Genomic DNA, 21,940 nt, shown 5'->3' with positions numbered 1-21,940 from the left:
GTAGGAGCTATGCAGTTTCTGAACAACAGCTCTATGTGGATGTTTTTAATCAGACTGAAACACACAAAGTGAGTCATCTTCAAAGACTAGCTACTAATACAAACTTGGTCTTGAAAGTAAAGCTGTGCTTTAATTTGTCACCTGCATACACATTTCCATTGAGGAAATATGGTAATAATGTATGTTCAGTGTAGGGCTGTGCAATATGGTGATGCATATCGTAGGACAATAGAAAAAATGTCTATTGATTTCCTATATCACTTTTATTTGTATAGCACTTTTAACAATAAACATTGTCACAAAGCAGCTTTACAGAAATTTGAACGACTTAAAACATGAGCTAATTTTGTCCCTAATCTATCCCCAATGAGCAAGCCTGTGGTGACTGTGGCAAGGAAAAACTCCCTCAGACGACAGAAAGAAGAAGAAGAAAAACTCCCTCAGACGACGAAGAAACCTCGAGGAACCAGACTCAAAAGGGAACCCATCCTCATTTGGGCAACAACAGACAACATGACTATAACATTAACAGTTTTAACATGAAGTCAGTTTCATTGATGTTAAACTGTTCATGACAACTGCAATCCTAAAGTTAGCAAGTCAACTGTAGTTCTCAGCCATAAAAGCATTACTGTAAGTGTCCAGAGCGTCTTCCAAGTGTGACTTTCAACTGTCCATATGGGGCCGTCCTCCACAGGCGTGATGCAATGAGACTCCAACCAGACACGGCACCAGGATGGATCAGGCAGGTCTGAGGAGCAGCAAAGGTCAGTGTCTTGATCCCAGGACTGACATGTAACTCAGAGGTACAGATGGGGGGGGGGAGAAGAGAGAAAACACAGGTTGTTAGGTATGCCCAATGTCACCTGAATAAGTAGGAACAGTAGGAATGTTGCACTGAGTACAAGCAGGGACTCTGGCAAAACTAACTATGACAGCATAACTAAAAGGGGAGAGCCAGAAGGTAACACAGGCATGAGGGAGCCCTGGGACATAAAGCAGCCAACCACTACACCGTCAACAAACTCAAGTGAGTGGGGGACTGACAGCATCCATACATCCCAGTTTACCAAAACGCACTGTCTGAGGACCCTCCAGATCTACTCCTTTACCTCATAAACACCATTAACAAAAGGCTTGACTAAACAGATATATCGTCTATATGACCAGTGTTACAAAGCCATTTTTCAGCAGCTGATTTAATAAGATCGGAACTAGGAGCTACTAGAGGTGTGCTGGAACAAAATCAAGCATGAAGCATGACAGAGTGAAACTCATGGCACGCTCCAACACAAAACCAACATTAACTCAAATAAAAGATGAGGAACTTTTTACCTGAAATAGGAGGTACTTCTGTCAATTGGATTCATGAAACTTGAAGTTAAATAGTTTATTTGTTCTCGATTTTGTATTCATATTCTCATTTTGCTAGTTTTTCTTGTAATTTGTGATAGTTCAATGTCACTTTTGAATAAAAGGAGAAAAAATGCCATTCGCTAGTATTTAGTTATTAACTGTTAGATTATCCATATAGTGATGTAAGATTTTGTCCATATTGCCCAGCCCTAGTTTTGAGTATGTGTAGAAAATTCAAGCACTAAAGTGAGTAACATTCCAATTACAGTGGTGCTTGAAAGTTTGTGAACCCTTTAGAATTTTATATATTTTTGCCATAAAAATATATAAAATATATTAGTGCTGTCAAAAATGTCGCGTTATTAACGCGTTAACTTGACTCAATCTTAATGGCGATAATTTTTTTTTTATCGCGAGATTAACGCTCTGTGACATGATGTAGGTTTTTCATAAGCTTTTGAAACTGCCAGGAACTTGGAATAGAGACTTTGCTTCGAAAACCAGCAGCTAGACTGTAATGCCACGCCCCGCACAGCCAGAGTCCTCTGCCCTCCTCCCCCAAAGAGCCAGCGCGGGTAGGGCGCGCTAGTAGAGATGGGATTTATGGCTCTTTGATGGGATCCGCATCTTTGTGATCCGTTCTTTGAAAAGAGCCGTTCAAAAGACTGGTTCATTTGGCTCTTTTTAAATATTTATTCAGTTTTAAGAAGACAGCATCTAAAGAAGCCAGATCCCTCTGAACTGTAAACTCAATGCTATCCCAGAAATCCTTCCTGTAATATGCAAATTTGGCTGCCTCTGATTGGACAGCGCGACGCATCAACAGGCAGAAAATGTAAAAGTACAAAATGTGTTAAGTGAGCTGAAACAGTAAAGATCAGATTCAATGCAATATTTATCAACGAACAACTTAAACTTAATATAATAGTGTACTTTATATTATAATCAAGCATGTCAAGTCTACCGTCACTGTGTAACCTATCTCTCTGATTAGTCTATCTCTCTGTAGACTAACTCAAACAGTAGATCATTTCACTCATGGTTCTCTTGCTAGCCCCCCACCGGTGCTCGGCTTAGGTTTCACTTTGCAGTGGCTGTGTCAAGACGTGTTATGCTTTGCAATAAAAAAAAAACATTGGTACAAAGCAAGCACATTTTTTTTATGCTAAGAGAATTACAATGGTTTTTTTATGTGACAAAAATGTGCGATTAAATTGCGATTAATCGCGAGTTAACAATGACTGTCGCGACATTAATCGCAATTAAATATTTTAATCGCTTGACAGCACTAAAATATATATTTTATATATTATATTTTTTAGGTCATATATATTTATATATGACCTAAAACATCAGATTTTCACACAAGTCCTAACAGTAGATAAAGAGAACCCAGTTAAACAAATGAGACAAAATATTATACTTGGTCATTTATTCTCATTATCTCCACCTGCTTTATCCTCTTCTACAGGGTCTTCCTCTTACAGTAATGCTTTTATGGCTGAGGACTACAGTTGACTTGCTAACTTTAGGACTGCAGTTGTCATGAACAGTTTTGCACTCAAGTTTCAATGAAGAGTTACAACATCAACGAAACTGTCTTCATGTTAAAACTGTTAATGTTATAGTCATGCTGTCTGTTGTTGCCCAAATGAGGATGGGTTCCCTTTTGAGTCTGGTTCCTCTCGAGGTTTCTTCATGTTGTCTGAGTGAGTTTTTCCTTGCCACCGTCGCCACAGGCTTGCTCATTTGGGATAGATTAGGGACAAAATTAGCTCATGTTTTAAGTCGTTCAAATTCTGTAAAGCCGCTTTGCGACAATGTTTATTGTTAAAAGTGCTATACAAAAAAACTTGACTTGACTTGAGTATCTGGTGTGACACGACCCCCTCGTGCAACACTAACTGCAACTAAACGTTTCTGGTAACTGTTGATCAGTCCTGCACACCAGCTTAGAGGAATTTTAGCCCATTCCTCCATACAGAACAGCTTCAATTCTGGGATGCTGGTGGGTTTCCTCACATGAACTGTTCACTTCAGGTCCTTCCACAACACTTCAATTGGATTAAGGTCAAGGCTTTGACTTGGCCATTCTAAAACATTAACTGTATTCTTCTTTAACCATTCTTTGGTAGAATGACTTGTGTGCTTGGGGTTGTTGTCTTGCTTGACCCACCTTCTCTTGAGATTCAGTTCATGGACAGATGTCCTGACATTTTCCTTTAGAATTCACTGGTATAATTCAGAATTCATTGTTCCATCAATGATGGCAAGCCATCCTGGCCCAGATGCAGCAAAACAGGCGCAAACCATGATACTATGACCACAATGTTTCACAGATGGGATAAGGTTCTTATGCTGGAATGCAGTGGGGTTTTTTTTCCCCCTTTCTCCAAACATAACGCTTCTCATTTCAACCAAAAAGTTCTATTTTGGTCTCATCCAGCCACAAAACATTTTTCCAATAGCCTTCTGGCTTGTCCACATGATCTTTAGCAAACTGCAGACGAGCTGCAATGTTCTTTTTGGAGAGCCAGGCACGCGGGAACACATTTTAGGTCAGAGGTGCTGCATATTAAGTAGCCTAGTTAATGGGGGTTAGTCAGTCACCCACCAATTGTGCAAGTTCTCCCACTTAAAGGGCTGATGACACGAACATGACTCTATGCAATTTCTTAAATAAACTATACAACATGGCAAACATGTTAGAGTTCTGTTATAATTACATGAAAAGAAGCTGTTGTTATGCAAATATCCAACTTTTAATTGCACAGCGCAAGAAAACTGGGTCCGTGGCTCGCAGCCATGTTGTGACGTCAGCGGAAGAACACACTGCGGTTCACTGGCTGTTCTACTCTGGTTCTACTCAATGGAAATGGTGCATGAAAACGCCGGTGAACTCTCTAGTGCTAGCTCTTCCTCTTCTGGGAGTCTAAAATTGTGTTGATCTCTTCCGAATAGAATCTATGATAGTCTACCCTCTTTACCCTTTGCCTCTCGTTGCTAGGCAGCAGTTACATGAAAGCCGCAAGCTTTCACAAGCAAATACATGACTGATATCACGCCGACTTTATGATTTACATTTATGATTATCATGTAGAATCTATAGCTCTACGTACCTTTTATCTTGTGTCATTTCACAACACATGTTCTGACAGGAGGACTGTCTTTGGATCTGGCATAGCTACTAGTAGACCTCCTCCGGAATACTGGCAGTGTTGCCAGATTGGGAGGAATCCTGCCCAGTTGAGTGGTTTCAAGTGCATTTTGGTGGGTTTTGAACATATTTTGGGCTGGAAAACGTCAGCAGTATCTGTTGCCAGATACTGCTGACGTTTTCCAGCCCAAAATATGTTCAAAACCCACCAAAATGCACTTGAAACCGCTCAACTGGGCAGGAAACTTCCCAATCTGGCAACACTGTGTAGGCACTGCTGATGGTAGTAACACATGTTTGTGCTGAACTGAACACCCAAGAGATTCTTTTAAGCTGGGAAGGGTGTCAAAACAATCCAAATCAAAGTGTTCAGAGCACAGGATGGATGTTGGTGAGGGCTCCCACTTGTCACGAGTGCGCCTGACTTGCTTCACCCACTTCGCATGCAGCTCGGGATCTCTGGGAAACTTGAATAAACTTGCCCCATCCTTGTAGGTTTTGGAGCAAAAGCCGGCAACACAATGCGAAGGCATAACTTATATAATAATACTAATAATGACAAACTGAACACCTGTCGCATCAACAACAAACTGGTAAGTTAGGAGGAAGGTTCTTTCGCTGACGTCATATAGCTCCTCCTCCTCTTTTGTCTCCTGGGTGCTGCAGCCCTGTCAAATTTGCCCAAATAGCCGCGTTTTTTATCATAACTTGTAAAATAGGCGCCTTCGTGAATTAATATATGGATCATCGGGAATTACTTTTTATGTTATAAAACATCGCCAAAGATGTCAAAAACATGTCGTCAGCACTTTAAAGATGAGAGGCCTGTAATTTTCATCATAGGTATACCTCAACTATGAGAGACAAAATGAGAAAAAAAATTCCAGAAAAATCATTGTCTAATTTTTAAAGAATTTATTTGCAAACTATGGTGGAAAATAAGTATTTGGTCAATAACAAAAGTTCATCTCAATACTTTGTTATATACCCTTTGTTGGCAATGACAGAGGTCAAACGTTTTCCGTAAGTCTTCACAAGGTTTTCACACACTGTTGCTGGTATTTTGGCCCATTCCTCCATGCAGATCTCCTCTAGAGCAATGATGTTTTGGGGCTGTCGCTGGGCAACATGGACTTTCAACTCCCTCCAAAGATTTTCTATGGGGTTGAGATCTGGAGACTGGCTAGGCCACTCCAGGACCTTGAAATGCTTCTTACGAAGCCACTCCTTCATTGCCTGGGTGGTGTGTTTGGGATCATTGTCATGCTGAAAGACCCAGCCACGTTTCATCTTCAATGCCCTTGCTGATGGAAGGAGGTTTTCACTCAAAATCTCATGATACATGGCCCCATTCATTCTTTCCTTTACACGAATCGGTCGTCCTGGTCCCTTTGCAGAAAAACAGCCCCAAAGCATGAGGTTTCCACCCCCCCATGCTTCACAGTAGGTATGGTGTTCTTTGGATGCAACTCAGCATTCTTTCTCCTCCAAACACGACAAGTTGAGTTTTTACCAAAAAGTTCTATTTTGGTTTCATCTGACCATATGACATTCTCCCAATCCTCTTCTGGATCATCTAAATGCTCTCTAGCAAACTTCAGATGGGCCTGGACATGTACTGGCTTAAGCAAGGGGACACGTCTGGCACTGCAGGATTTGAGTCCCTGGAAGCATAGTGTGTTACTGATGGTAGCCTTTGTTACTTTGGTCCCAGCTCTCTGCAGGTCATTCACTAGGTCCCCCATGTGGTTCTGGGATTTTTGCTCACCATTCTTGTGATCATTTTGACCCCATGGGGTGAGATCTTGCATGGAGCCCCAGATCGAGGGAGATTATCAGTGGTCTTGTATGTCTTCCATTTTCTAATAATTGCTCCCACAGTTGATTTCTTCACACCAAGCTGCTTACCTATTGCAGATTCAGTCTTCCCAGCCTGGTGCAGGTCTACAATTTTGTTTCTGGTGTCCTTTGACAGCTCTTTGGTCTTGGCTATAGTGGAGTTTGGAGTGTGACTGTTTGAGGTTGTGGACAGGTGTCTTTTATACTGATAACGAGTTCAAACAGGTGCCATTAATACAGGTAACGAGTGGAGGACAGAGGAGCCTCTTAAAGAAGTTGTTACAGGTCTGTGGGAGCCAGAAATCTTGCTTGTTTTGTAGGTGACCAAATACTTATTTTACAGAGGAATTTACCAATTAATTCATTAAAAATCCTACAATGTGATTTCCTGGATTCTTTCCCCTATTCTGTCGTGTACCTATGATGAAAATTACAGGCCTCTCTCATCTTTTTAAGTGGGAGAACTTGCACAATTGGTGGCTGACTAAATACTTTTTTGCCCGTGTGTGTGTGTGTGTGTGTGTGTGTATTTTATATAAAAAAATAAAAATGCCATTATAATGCACTTTGATACCTTGACATTGCTGCAGCGCGGTACCCGACGTTCCATAATCTACATGTAACGCATGTAAGCAGAACCAACCTGTGATTTTGGCCGATATGTCTGAAGACTCCGAAGAAGCTCCATTCCTGAGGCACATTAACTGAATATTTTCCATCATTAACAGATTGTTTTTAACTACGTAGTGATGGAAAGATATAAAGACTAACTATTATTTTAACATATCCTGAAGCATTGGCGCCGGAACCAGTTTTAAAGTGATGTAAGAATAAGCGGGGGTTCGGGGGTTTCTCCCCCGAGAAAATTAATGTTGTAGAGGCTAGATAGTGGGTTTTGTGCAATTTTAGACAGAAAGAGAACAGTCTTACTATGCTACCAGAAAACATGTTCTCATATCAGTTAGGCTGTGAAAACCATGCAGGCGAAATTAGTAATGATTTTAAAACGTTTCATCCGCACCCTCAGCACTCCAGTAGCGCCCTCAGCACCCCACTTCCCATGCCCTTGTGGAGAGCAGTGGCTTTCTCCTTGCAACCATGCCATGCACAGTATTGTTGCTCAGTGTTCTCCTGATGGTGGACTCATGAACATTTTAGCATGTGAGGGAGGCCTTCAGTTGCTTAGACGTTATCCTGGGGTCTTTTGTGACCTCGCTGACTATTACATGCCTTGCTCTTGGAGTGATCTTTGTTGGTCGACCACTCCTGGGGAGGGTAACAATGGTCTTGAATTTCCTCAATTAGACAGACTGTGTACAAATGGGATTGGTGGAGTCCAAACTCTTTTGAGGTGGTTTTGTAACCTTTTCCAGCCTGATGAGCATCAATAACACTTTTTTTTTTTTTTTTCCTGAGGTCCTCAGAAATCTCCTTTGTTCATGCCATGATACACTTCCACAAACGTGTTAAGGTCAGACTTTGATAGATCCCTGTTCTTTAAATAAAACAGGATGTCCACTTACACCTGATTGTCATCCCATTGATTGAAAACATCCGACTCTAATTTCACCTTCAAATTAACTGCTAATCCGAGAGGTTCACATACTTTTGCCACTTACAAATATGTAATATTGGATCATTTTCCTCAATAAATAAATGACCAAGTGTAATAATTGTCTCATTTGTTTAAATGGGTCCTCTTTATCTACTTTTAGGACTTGTGTGAAAATCTGATGTTGTTTTAGGTCATTTATGCAGAAATATAGGAAATTCTAAAGTGTTCACAAACTTTCAAGCACCACTGTATGTTTTCTACCAAAAGAGCCTTTTGGATGTCATGCAAAACACAGGTAGAGGTGGGACAACTAATGTTAATTTAGAGCAAACTTGAATATTATACAAATGATTGGCCAGCGATGGCAGTGCTCTGAACCTATAAAAATTTAGGGAGGTATGGAAACATTGGTACTATGACACAAGTTCCCTTGATTTCCCATAAAAATATAACGCTGTGACATTGTAACCAATTTACACACAATTAAAGTTCAATACTTCAAAACACCATTATTTTATACATAAAACTAATATTTAAAGTCCAGTATTTTTAATTTTCTTTTTGGCTTGTTCATGTTTCTGATGTGTTTTAGAAATTAAATCATATTCCTACAGTCCTAACTTTGTACCCATGTGTGTTCTGTGCTTGGGGTATACGATTATGATCATGATTTAAAAAAAAAAAATTATTGTTGTGTTCTGTATTTATGATAATGAATATGTGATATTATTCATAAGAACAAAGACTAACGGATGTATCAGTGGAGTTTAAGTACATATTTATTGTCAGATGTGTGTTGTACAGAAACCAACATAAGTGCATTTTATGTTAATGTTTATTCATGTTTATAGCACAGCTGCATATAAATGGGAATATTAATTTTCATTTGCCAAGGATTGACAGCTTAGTAGGAATATTATGTATTTTTGGAATAAGGGGGAAACTGAATATTATTATACAGTACCAGTCAAGTGTTTGGACACAACTTCTAATTATTTTTATTCATGTAAGAGACTCTTCATATCTTAAACTAACGGTGGCTGTTGTTTCTCTTTACTTAGTTGAGTGGTTTTTGATGGCATATTGATTACTTTTGACAAGGCACAGTTTTTAATTGAAAAGCATTCCAGGTGACTACCTCATGAAGTTAATTAAGATAACAGTGGCTACTTTGAAGAATCTACTACATGAAACACATACTTTAACACTTTTTTTATCTCAATTTTTTCTATATATATATATATATATATATATATATATATATATATATATATATCACGTTATTTCATAGTTTTGATGTCTTCAGTATTGTTCTGTAATGTAGAAAATAGTTAAAATACAGAAACCTATGAATGTACAAAATTTGACTTGTACTGTATATGTAAATATAGTGAGTGTCACATCCCACATTGTGTAGTTCCACCCATGACAGTGTAGGGATTAGGGGTGCGCACAGGTATTTGAATACCCAGTTAACCATTTATTGGGGCAGTATTCACATACTTGACTCACTATTCCGGTATGTGTTATGCCCTCCATCCACATGGGGGGGAAAAAAATGAAAAAGAGAAGCCATGTGTGGGAATATTTAATGCAGAGAACAATAGTCATGATGTGCAAGTTAGAGGTGTACAATGGATCATGACTAAAATGGCCTCAGGAGCAGGTTGCCTTTGCTGTCATGTGGGTGGGGGCAGGCAGTCAGGAATCAGGTCTGAAGGATAAAGAGAGATAATACACTTCCAATTATGCTTAATGCAACTCCGTTAAAGGTATTGTTGAACTACAAATTAGGTTCCCATTTTACACTAAAAACAGTCACTTTCATTGTACACTGTGCTGCTCTCATGTGGAGCATTTGTTTTAGTAAATGTTATATTTACTAAATATGTACTTTTTATTTGCACTTATAAATATTGTAAACATGAATTGCCTCTGTGATCATATAAAGGTAATTAATCCAATAAGCTCTCCATTCCTCGGCTGTTGTAAATAGAATTTTCACAAAATTTGAATTTTAAGCAATACCAGAGTTGCTACAGGCTGAAATACTGAGCTGACAATTAACAAACATTTTGCTGTGCATTATATGCAGAGTATGTATGAAATGAATGAATGAAAAATGGAACAGGAGAACAGTTTAATTGCAATGGAAAAATTACACAAATTAAACACTTTACACCACACAGAGTGGTTACACAAATGTTTGTTCATTAACTCTTATGGGTCCAAATAGGGGTGGCACAGTGGTGTAGTGGTTAGCACTGTCGCCTCACAGCAAGAAGGTCCTGGGTTCAAGCCCAGTGGCCGCGAGCGCCTTTCCGTGTGGAGTTTGCATATTCTCCCCGTGTCTGTGTGGGTTTCCTCCGGTTTCCCCCACAGCCCAAAGACATGCAGGTTAGGTTAATTGGTGGCTCTAAATTGACTGTAGGTGTGAATGGTTTTGTCTCTGTGTCAGCCCTGCGATAACCTGGCGACTTGTACCCCACCTCTTCCCCATAGTCCGCTGGGATAGGCTCCAGCTTGCCTGCGACCCTGTAGGACAGGATAAGCGGCTACAGATAATGGATTTGGGCCAAGTAGGCATGATTTATATGCACAAAAATAGTGTAGTTGGAGAAAACTTGGCTTACTCCCCACTGAATTAACAATATGCAGGTTTTATACAAATACATTCATCTTTTCACACAAAAATAATGCCCAAAATTATAAGTCTGCATTTGTCTTGAAAAATGATGGGGGGAGACACAAATCCATAATGTAAAAAAACCATGTATTAGATGATAATGAATTAATATGAAAATAAGCATTCATGATTTGTTCCTTGTGAAAATGAACATGTCTTTGGTGGTGCATTCTCCAAGTCTTTAACTGTAAACTGAACTGAATTTAAAATCAAATTCAATAAAAGCAATAGTGTTGTGTGCTTGGATCTTTTAGGATGCGTGGCCTGTTTTCTACCATCTTTCTGCTCCTCGTGGCCTTGACGATTGTCACTACAGAGGCTGGAAAAAACAGGAAAGGTAATTATTTATAAATTAATGTAATCCATAAGGTCAGCACCAAATCCCCAAATAAAATTAGCTTATGAATGTGATTTTTAGCATACTGCCAAGCTTGTAACAAAAATTCTTGTTTTATCCAGTTCAGTTTCTAAGTGAGTCATGTATTAAGTATTCTAAAGGCCTTGCTTGCCTTCTTTCTCTCGGTGTGTGTGTATGTGTGTGTAATTATGACAGGTTAAAATGAAATAATAATAGACAACATTTGTAAGAAATTGTTACAGTTCAGGCAAGTATTGATATAATTCCCATGCACTGTGCTCGACAAAGGTAAAGGATGGAAAGGGGTCTCTGACTGTACAGACTGGCGTTTTGGGAACTGTGTGGCTAATAATGGAGATTGTGGAAGTGGTGTGAGGGAGGGGACGTGCAATGATCAGACCAAGAAGCTGAAGTGTAAAGTGCCCTGCAACTGGAAGAAGGAGTTTGGTGGTGAGGCTTCAAAAGCTCATCATGTTATATAAATACAGTACATTTAAAAAGTATTCAGATGCCTTCACCTTATTCATACTTTGCCGTGTGTGTCGTGTTCAGCTGACTGCAAGTACAAGTTTGGTACTTGGGGTGAGTGTGACAATTCTACAGGCTTGAAAAGTCGCTCTGGCACCCTAGTGAAGACTCTCTATGATGCTGAGTGTCAGCCTGTCATTATGGCCTCCAAACCCTGCTCAACCAAGAACAAAGCCAAATCCAAAGGTAACAAAAATAAAATATTTAAAAAAATGAAATCACAATTGTACAGCAAGTAATAGTTTATAATTTATGTTAAAATTTACTGGTGGATGGTAGTTTTTCTTATGTGAAATAGTTGTATTGAACACTAGGGGGGACAAGCTAATGAGTGTAAGCTGGGGGCTAGTCCTCAGATACCTGTGTCGATAGCACTTTTTTTTTTTCTTTTTAAATCAGGGGACTGCCCATCTCTAATTACAATTCAGTACATCTAGAAAAAATAATAGGTGAGTACCGTAAGTATAACCCCCTTGGACGTAATGTGTACAGTTGTACACATGAAGTTCCATAGCATTTTTCCTTGTGTCCAAAGGGGAGAAGTCCGTCACAAAAGAAAAAAGACAATTGTAGGGGCCAGATGTTTGTCAGTCTGTGTTTGTTTGGTGGAGGCTTTATGCACAAGCATCGTAAGCTCTTGTCTTGTTGAGATCTCAAGGCCTTCAGTGGGTGTTTGAGTAGGATGCTGAATCGAACATGAGCTAGAGTGGAGAGGGAATCGCTCTGCAGACCTGGAGCTAATTTTGCTCCAGATTTGCTGCTGAAAAAAAAATTTCTAGCTTTCAAGCATGACATAATATGCAAAAACTTTGGCTTACATTGCTCTGTGAACTTATGTTTTATAATATGCAGTCAATATAAAATGCAAACCCTTACTAAAAACTGCAGGGTTTTATGATGCAAAAAAACCCAAACAAACCACAAAACAAGATAAAGCATGTCAGTCATGTCATGCCATCTATTTTTCTAACTTTAATGTGACATAGCAACCAACAAAATTTAAGTGAAAAACAAATAGAAATGTCTCATCTCATTATCTCTAGCCGCTTTATCCTTCTACAGGGTCGCAGGCAAGCTGGAGCCTATCCCAGCTGACTACGGGCGAAAGGCGGGGTACACCCTGGACAAGTCGCCAGGTCATCACAGGGCTGACACATAGACACAGACAACCATTCACACTCACATTCACACCTACGGTCAATTTAGAGTCACCAGTTAACCTAACCTGCATGTCTTTGGACTGTGGGGGAAACTGGAGCACCCGGAGGAAACCCACGCGGACACGGGGAGAACTCCACACAGAAAGGCCCTCGCCAGCCCCGGGGCTCGAACCCAGGACCTTCTTGCTGTGAGGCGACAGCACTAACCACTACACCACCGTGCCGCCCCCAAATAGAAATGTTTTAAAGAAAATTAAAAAAAGCAATAACCTGTTTGCACAAGTGTACACCCTTTTATAGTGGGGCATGTGACTGTGCTTAGAATTAACCAATGACATTCTAACTCATGTTAAAAAGCAATTATCATACACTTGTCTTCAATAAAGTGATTCCAATTAACCCCATTTAAAGATGAGCAGTTTCTGTAGAATTTTTTTTGACCACCTCCGAGAGCTGAATTCATGGTCCACAAATGGCTTACAAAGCATGTATGGGATCTTATTGTACAAAGGTATCATAAATAAAAGACCATCAACAAGTGGAGAAAATGGGGCACCACAGTAACATTACCAACAGATGGTCCCTCTAAAATTGACAAAAAGAAAAGAATAACTCCCTGCATGTGACAACAGTTTCTCATATTTTTCACATGTGTAGGCTGTGGGGTAGGGTGACTGGACACAAACCTTTTCTCATCTCATCTCATTATCTCTAGCCGCTTTATCCTGTTCTACAGGGTCGCAGGCAAGCTGGAGCCTATCCCAGCTGACTACGGGCGAAAGGCGGGGTACACCCTGGACAAGTCGCCAGGTCATCACAGGGCTGACACATAGACACAGACAACCATTCACACTCACATTCACACCTACGGTCAATTTAGAGTCACCAGTTAACCTAACCTGCATGTCTTTGGACTGTGGGGGAAACCGGAGCACCCGGAGGAAACCCACGCGGACACGGGGAGAACATGCAAACTCCACCTTTTCTCATGAAAAAAAAATCAAAGCCCACCTAAATTTTGCCAAAATGTGTTATGGTCTACTGGAGTGATGAGAACATGTTTTTTGGCATGAATTCTAAAAAATATTTTTTGGCAAAAAAGACAGCTTATCATCCAATGAATGCCATTACCCAGTGAAGCATGGTGGTGGCAGTATCATGCTATAGAGCTGATTCTCTTGAGCTGGGGCTGATACTTTTAGGTTCATTGTTCCAGGTACCTATGTAAAATATTTTCTTTAAACATTTCCATTTGTTTTTCAGTGTGGGATACTGCATCACATTTAAACATGGAAAAATATCTGACATTTATCTAAGTTTGATTTTTTTTTTACATCACAAAATCCATAAGAAACTGTGGGTGGTAGAAATGGGCAACTAGACTTGCTTGAAGATTCTTGAAAACGTTTCACCTCTCGTCCAAAAGGCTTCCTCAGTTCTGTCTGACTAATCGGGAGTATCAGATATTTATCCTCTCCTGGATCAGAATCAGAATTCTGATGACCAGCTCATCTAAGGTGTCATTGAGGCATCATGTTGGTGTGGGTCACTGGAGGCTGGGTGTGAACGGCGAGTCATTAGGGTGATCAATGGCAATCTGACTCTCTCTGTCCTCCTGTGAGTCACTGAAAACAGCTGGGTCCTGGCGTACACCCAGCCGTCTGGGAAGAGTGTCCTTGTAGATGGTTGACAAATGATGTCTTAGACCCCCACCTCTGTTCAGTGATGGCCGTTCCAGGTTGACAAAAATGGCTTCTTTAACTCCTCGCTCATACCAACGATCCTCTCTGGCTAAAATGCGTACATTACAATCCTGAAATGAGTGTCCTTTGTTGTTAAGATGAATGTAGACAGCCGAGTCCTGGCCTGAGGAGCTGACTCTCCTGTGTTGGGCCAAGCGCCTGTATAGCGGTTGTTTGGTCTCACCAATATACGAATTTATGTTCCAGTGGGTGGTGAGAGTCGAAAAGTAGGTACACACACAGACCAGTACCTACTTTTCGACTCTCACCACCCACTGGAACATAAATTGGGGGTCATTAGGACCTTGCAAGACAGGGCTCAGAACATTCCTACAATATTAGAGGGAAAAGAGAAGGAGCAGAATCATATCAAGAAAGCACTTCAGAATTGCGGTTATCCCAACTGGGCTTTCCTAAAAAGCATAAAAAGGAACATAACTGGCAAGGATGATAACAGGAACAAACGCAAGAACATTGTCATTCCCTACATTTCTGGTCTATCTGAGAAACTCAGGAGGATCTTCTACAAACACAACATTCCGGTACATTTCAGACCCAGTAACACCCTGAAGCAGAAACTGGTCCACCCTAAGGACAGAATACCCAGACACAAACAGGATAACATAGTGTATGCAATTCAGTGCAGTGAGAATTGCACGGATTCGTATATTGGTGAGACCAAACAACCGCTATTGAGGTATTTCACCCACATGACCAAGTCACGTGATGCAGCCATTTTGGACAGCACGCTTAAGTCCTTCAGTGCAAGGCAGTATGAGATGGTGGAGACCTTTGCACATTTTAACAAGAAAGTAAGCTGTGATTCGTGTTAAATTGGATCTGTCTTTTATCACAAACACTGTACCCAGCCTTGGTATGGAGCCAAGGTTGTCGACAGAAGTCAACAGTTTGATGAAGGATGATCCCAGCAGTTTGAAACGGTACAAGGTAGGCTATGTTCACAACACTGTCTTGTTACTCGGGGGATCCGAGATCCCCTGAAACAGACATGAGATCCTTTGAAAACATGATTTGGGAAATGTTGGGGGGGGGGGGGTCTCTAAAATATTGGCAAAATAATGTTTATTGACATAGCAATCGTGTGTAACGGGAAGCATTTGCATATCCGAAGTGTTGTTTATATGACAACGACTGCTGCTGCCAGGTTGGTTGTTGAGTAGCCTGACTTTTTTTTTTTTTTTTTCTTGCATGTGGTATCATTGTTGACACGAGGTTGTTTTTCTGAACATGCCAATGCGGACACGATTTCCCCTGATGAGTTATGACTTCAGACGCGATGCGTGTGTGGAGTCCGCGTGATATGTGCGTGATATGTGCTTCTCATGTGTTTGGAGATCTGCGCTCTTTTCTTTTTTTCTCTTTCTTTCTTTTTACTTAATTTCCCTGTTTATTTCTGTGTCCCGTTTCTTTCTAGCCTCTGTTATTGCATTTTATGTCTGATGTCTGCTACATGCAACCCTAGACAAATTAACACTGCCTTGTTTCACTGCTCAGATGGGTTAACAAACACTGACCCATTTACTTTTTGCTATATATTTTATCAAAATTGCATTAACTGATAAACTAACCTGAAATGAAATGATCACTGCAAAGTCTGGAGTACTCTGTTGGCTCCCAATCCTGTCTCTTCACAGCTGTAATCCCTCTTGTCTGGGTCAGTAGTAAACCGGTAGTGATGTGTCGGTCGCGAACGATCCGGTTCAAAGAGCCGGCTCTTTGAAGTGAACGACGGGAGCCGGCTCTTCGGTGGGAGCCGAGTTGGGGAGCTGAATTAGTTTTTTGTCCTTAGATGCCTCAGGGAGAGAGAGACTTTCACAAAAAAAGTTGCTGTCCGATTGTGTCTTTGTGTTGTCTATTACCATTCAAAGGAAAAAAAAAGTAGCATGGTGTACGCCTACTTTTTTTGGTTGATGTCATTCACAGCTGCGAAAATACGAAAATTGGTGTAATGCTTAAAGCTGTGGCGCGCAGGGGAGAGGAGTCTGTGAGGCACCTGAGGAGGGGAAAATCAGCTGTGTATTTTATATTGGTAATATAACACAGTTTTGCATTATGTTTGTGAGAAAATAATTTATTAATTGGTAAGTAAGTTTTATTTCTATAGCTAGAACATTGTTACACTGCTATACTTTACAAAGCTTTACAATGGCTACAAAAAATAAAATGGAAAACATCCTATTGATAAAATATAAATAATGTAATTAACTACAGTGGTGCTTGAAAGTTTGTGAACCCTTTAGAATTTTCTATATTTCTGTATAAATAAGACCTAAAACATCAGATTTTCACACAAGTCCTAAAAGTAGATAAAGAGAACCCAGTTAAACAAATGAGACAAAAATATTATACTTGGTCATTTATTTATTGAGGAAAATGATCCAATATTACATATCTGTGAGTGGCAAAAGTATGTGAACCTTTGCTTTCAGTATCTGGTGTGACCCCCTTGTGCAGCAATAACTGCAACTAAACGTTTGCGGTAACTGTTGATCAGTCCTGCACACCGGCTTGGAGGAATTTTAGCCCATTCCTCCATACAGAACAGCTTCAACTCTGGGATGTTGGTGGGTTTCCTCACATGAACTGCTCGCTTCAGGTCCTTCCACAACATTCCGATTGGATTAAGGTCAGGACTTTGACTTGGCCATTCCAAAACATTCACTTTATTCTTCTTTAACCATTCTTTGGTAGAACGACTTGTGTGCTTAGGGTTGTTGTCTTGCTACATGGCCCACCTTCTCTTGAGATTCAGTTCATGGACAGATGTCCTGACATTTTCCTTTAGAATTCGCTGGTATAATTCAGAATTCATTGTTCCATCAGTGATGGCAAGCCGTCCTGGCCCAGATGCAGCAAAACAGGCCCAAACCTCATGGTTTGGGAGAGAGTCATGCTACTACCACCACCATATTTCACAGATGGGATAAGGTTCTTATGCTGGAATGCAGCATTTTCCTTTCTCCAAACATAATGCTTCTCATTTAAACCAAAAAGTTCTATTTTGGTCTCATCCATCCATGAAACATTTTTCCAATAGCCTTCTGGCTTGTCCACATGATCTTTAGCAAACTGCAGATGAGCAGCAATGTTCTTTTTGGAGAGCAGTGGCTTTCTCCTTGTGACCCTGCCATGCACACCATTGTTGTTCAGTGTTCTCCTGATGGTGGACTCATGAACATTAACATTAGCCAATGTGAGAGAGGCCTTCAGTTGCTTAGAAGTTACCCTGGCGTCCTTTGTGACCTCACGGAGTGTTACACGCCTTGCTCTTGGAGTGATCTTTGTTGGTCGACCACTCCTGGGGAGGGTAACAATGGTCTTGAATTTCCTCCATTTGTACACAATCTGTCTGACTGTGGATTGGTGGAGTCCAACCTCTTTAGAGATGGTTTTGTAACCTTTCCCAGCCTGATGAGCATCAACAACGCTTTTTCTGAGGTCCTCATAAATCTCCTTTGTTTGTGCCATGATACACTTCCACAAACGTGTTGTGAAGATCAGACTTTGATAGATCCTTGTTCTTTAAATAAAACAGGGTGCCCACTCACACCTGATTGTCACCCAATTGATTGAAAACACCTGACTCTAATTTCACCTTCAAATTAACTGCTAATCCTAGAGGTTCACATACTTTTTCCACTCACAGATATGTAATATTGGATCATTTTCCTCAATAAATAAATGGCCAAGTATAATATTTTTGTCTCATTTGTTTAACTGGGTTCTCTTTTTTCTACTTTTAGGACTTGTGTGAAAATCTGATGATGTTTTAGGTCATATTTATGCAGAAATATAGAAATTCTAAAGGGTTCACAAACTTTCAAGCACCACTGTAGTTAATTGCAGCAAGTAAATAAAAAAAAAAAATCTCAGGAGCCGTTTGGGAGCCGAAAGAGCCAGCTCCTTATAGTAAGAAGAGCCAAAAGAGCCGGCTCCCGAAAAAGAGCTGAAATTCCCATCACTAGAAACCGGTAAAAGGAGCATCCTGCACGCTGTCCCTGTCTGTTGTGGCAGCCTAACAAGCAAACACCATGGTTATTTATAGAGTGCTTACTGACAAATTAATCTATTCTAGGTGTCTGTAACACGTTTTATTTCAAGCCGGTTCTCCCTCTCTGTCTGCAGCGTTAGTATGTAGCTTGACGTTCAAAATGGTGGACACCGGGGCATCACGTGACCCTGTGACGTCAGGTGAAATACCTCAATACAGGCGCTTGGCCCAACACAGGAGAGCCAGCTCCTCAGGCCAGGACTCGGCTGTCTACATTCATCTTAACAACAAAGGACACTCATTTCAGGATTGTAATGTATGCATTTTAGCCAGAGAGGATCGTTGGTATGAGCGAGGAGTTAAAGAAGCCATTTTTGTCAACCTGGAACGGCCATCACTGAACAGAGGTGGGGGTCTAAGACATCATTTGTCAACCATCTACAAGGCGGTATTGGACACTCTTCCCAGATGGCTGGGTGTACGCCAGGACCCAGCTGTTTTCAGTGACTCACAGGAGGACAGAGAGAGTCAGATTGCCATTGATCACCCTAACGGACAATCCTTTGATCACCCTAATGACTCGCCGTTCACACCCAGCCTCCAGTGACCCACACCAACATGATGCCTCAATGACACCTTAGATGAGCTGGTCATCAGAATTCTGATTCTGATCCAGGAGAGGATAAATATCTGATACTCCCTATTAGTCAGACAGAACTGAGGAAGCCTTTTGGACGAGAGGTGAAACGTTTTCAAGAATCTTCAAGCAAGTCCAGTTGCCCATTTCTACCACCCACAGTTTACTATGACCTGGATGATTGAGAATCTTCACAGACAAAATCCATAAGACTCTCCCATGATAAACTTGCTGTTAAAAAGTGCTGATGCCAGAGACTCCTTCCAAACGTTTTAAACATTTCCAAGCTTCACCATATCAACAATTATACCTTTTTTTTTCTTTGTTACATAGCAAGTTTTAAACTCATTTATGTGAAAATCTCCCATACAAGTCCCTTGTAAGTTATTTTTATCGTAATAACATATTTGAAAGTGTGTTAATGTAAACCTTGAATATGTCTTGTACCTGGCACTGTTGTCAGAACTGCGGTCGTTCAAAATTATAGGATATCTCATTATCTGTAGCCGCTTTATCCTGTTCTACTGGGTTGCAGGCAAGCTGGAGCCTATCCCAGCTGACTACGGGCAAAAGGCGGGGTACACCCTGGACAAGTTGCCAGGTCATCACAGGGCTGACACATAGACACAGACAACCATTCACATTCACACCTACAGTCAATTTAGAGTCACCAGTTAACCTAACCTGCATGTCTTTGGACTGTGGGGGAAACCGGAGCACCCGGAGGAAACCCACGCGGACACAGGGAGAACATGCAAACTCCGCACAGAAAGGCCCTTGCCGGCCATGGGGCTCGAACCCGGACCTTCTTGCTGTGAGGCAACAGCGCTAACCACTACACCACTGTGCCACCCATTATAGGATATGTATTATCAATAGTTTCATATGTAATATGTATATAAAACTACTTTTAATAACTAATATATAGAATTTAAACTGCATATCCAAAAATATTGGGGCAACATGTTAAAAATATGTAAAAAAAACAGAATGCAATGATTTACAAATCATGGAAACCCTATAATTTATTGAAAATGTTAGACAACATATCAAATGGTGAAACTAAATGTTGAAAATTGTATTGTTTGGAAAATATATGCTCATTTTGAATTTGATGCCAGCAACATGTTTCAAAAAAGTTGAGACAGGAGCAACAAAGACTGGAAAAGTTGTGTAATGTTAATAAAAATCTAATTAGGTTACTTGGCAGCCCTGTGATGACCTGGCGACTTGTCCAGGGTGTACCCCGCCTTTCGCCCGTTGTCAGCTGGGATAGGCTCCAGCTTGCCTGCAACCCTGTAGAACAGGATAAAGCGGCTAGAGATAATGAGATGAGGTTACTTGGCAACCGGTCAGTAACATGATTTGGGTATAAAAAGAGTATCTCAGAGAGGCTGAGTGTCTCAAAAGTAAAAATGGGGAGAAGTTCACTGCTCTGTGAAAGACTACATGGGCAAATGGTGCAAAATTTATAAATGACATTCTTCAAAGTAAAATTGCAAAGAATTTGTGGCTCACATCATCCAGGGTACATGATCATTATTTACAGTTTACACAACATCCCAACTTTTTTGAAAATATAGATGCACATCATTTTAATCTGTGTGAAGAAAACCTGTTACAGCATGTGTATACTTTGGAACTGTGAGTAGACATTACTGTACATTACACAGTACAGAACTAGCCATTTAACATGAATGAGATTTACAATTGAATGTACAATGACCAAAACTGAATATAGTAAAGCTTCATTGCTCTGCCATTATGTGCTAGTAATCACTGTTTGGGTTTGTGCTGTAGCTTAACTGTCAGCTAGACTAAATTAAACATTGATCCTATGTCTTTTTCATCTCTTCCTAGGAAAGAAAGGAAAAAGAAACTAGAAAAAGGAGACATCCAGCAATGGAAGTGTGAAGACCAGTCCCCCCAAATCCCAGCCTTTCAATATTCTAGCTCTCTGAATCCCTCACCTTTTTTTTTCTGTCTCTGTTGATATGGCATACACTAGACACCTTTCTTCTCCATACTGTATTTACAGTCCTAGAGCACAGGAATGTGGCTACTGTGATATGACTGACAGATATTGTATGGCATCGCTGTTCCACAAAGTAGAATGAAACGCTGATGTTTGGAAGAAAATAATCCTTTGGCTCTTTGTAGAAGACAGAAAGATTACACACACTGTCAAAAGCTCATAGTTCACACCTGATGCAAGAACTGCACACACATGCACAGACCAACCTGGTTTGTCATAATAAACACTTTTTGAATAAAATTGTGTGATGCAGTAGAGTTACTAGTGTATGACCTAGAGTTTTGGAAAGTCTTTCTGCTTTTTGTAGAATCATTATCACTTAAAATAAAAGACATTTTTGAAAGTTGAAGTATGACTCAACTTATGTAATGCCACGCCAGCAATGTACTTGCTGGCATTCTATCTGTGGCGAACTCTCCTGCCTTGTACCTGGTGTTTCTGGGATTGTCTCTGGATACACTGAAACCATGATCAGGCTAAAGCAGTTCTCTTCTATTGGCTGAAATTTTTTTTATTAGCGTTCACATAACCACACTTTGTCTTCTCCAATCTCAAGAGTGTAAGTGCAACAATTTGATCAAAGCATAGCATTTACTGTATGAAGAAAGCATGATTAGCTAGCAATTAAATCATCTTTAATCAAACTGACCATTTGTTAAACTAGAGACAGTCCATAATTAGACACCTTTTCAGATTTACCAATAAAAAAAACAATTTTACAAAGGTGAGTTTTAGTTATAAGTTATGTAGGTACAACACAGTCCCTTTAAGAAACTACATTTCCCATCAGCCAACTTCCGCGTTGACCTACCGTATGTCATGCCTGGGTGGGATTTCCTACGTCACTTCCTCCCTGAAGGCATAAGTAAGGGAAC

At 40.4% G+C, this 21,940-nt stretch overlaps 1 protein-coding gene across 3 annotated transcripts in view; it reads left to right on the top strand.

The window, feature by feature from the left end:
- The window catches only part of mdka (midkine a), a 33,633-nt gene extending 12,372 nt beyond the window's left edge, over nucleotides 1–21,261 (top strand). For all 3 annotated transcript variants that reach the window (XM_060912053.1, XM_060912052.1, XM_060912054.1), the window contains exons 2-5: nucleotides 10,848–10,930; nucleotides 11,240–11,401; nucleotides 11,504–11,665; nucleotides 20,891–21,261. In XM_060912053.1, the coding sequence (XP_060768036.1) occupies nucleotides 10,849–10,930; nucleotides 11,240–11,401; nucleotides 11,504–11,665; nucleotides 20,891–20,913 (429 nt within the window). In that variant the 5' untranslated portion in view covers nucleotide 10,848 and the 3' untranslated portion in view covers nucleotides 20,914–21,261. The remainder of the gene's footprint in view (nucleotides 1–10,847; nucleotides 10,931–11,239; nucleotides 11,402–11,503; nucleotides 11,666–20,890) is intronic.
- Nucleotides 21,262–21,940: the final 679 nt, after the last annotated feature.

The sequence above is a fragment of the Neoarius graeffei genome, chromosome 27 (assembly GCF_027579695.1).
Source record: "Neoarius graeffei isolate fNeoGra1 chromosome 27, fNeoGra1.pri, whole genome shotgun sequence".
Taxonomy (NCBI): domain Eukaryota; kingdom Metazoa; phylum Chordata; class Actinopteri; order Siluriformes; family Ariidae; genus Neoarius; species Neoarius graeffei.
This window is presented reverse-complemented; position numbering and strand designations above follow the sequence as displayed.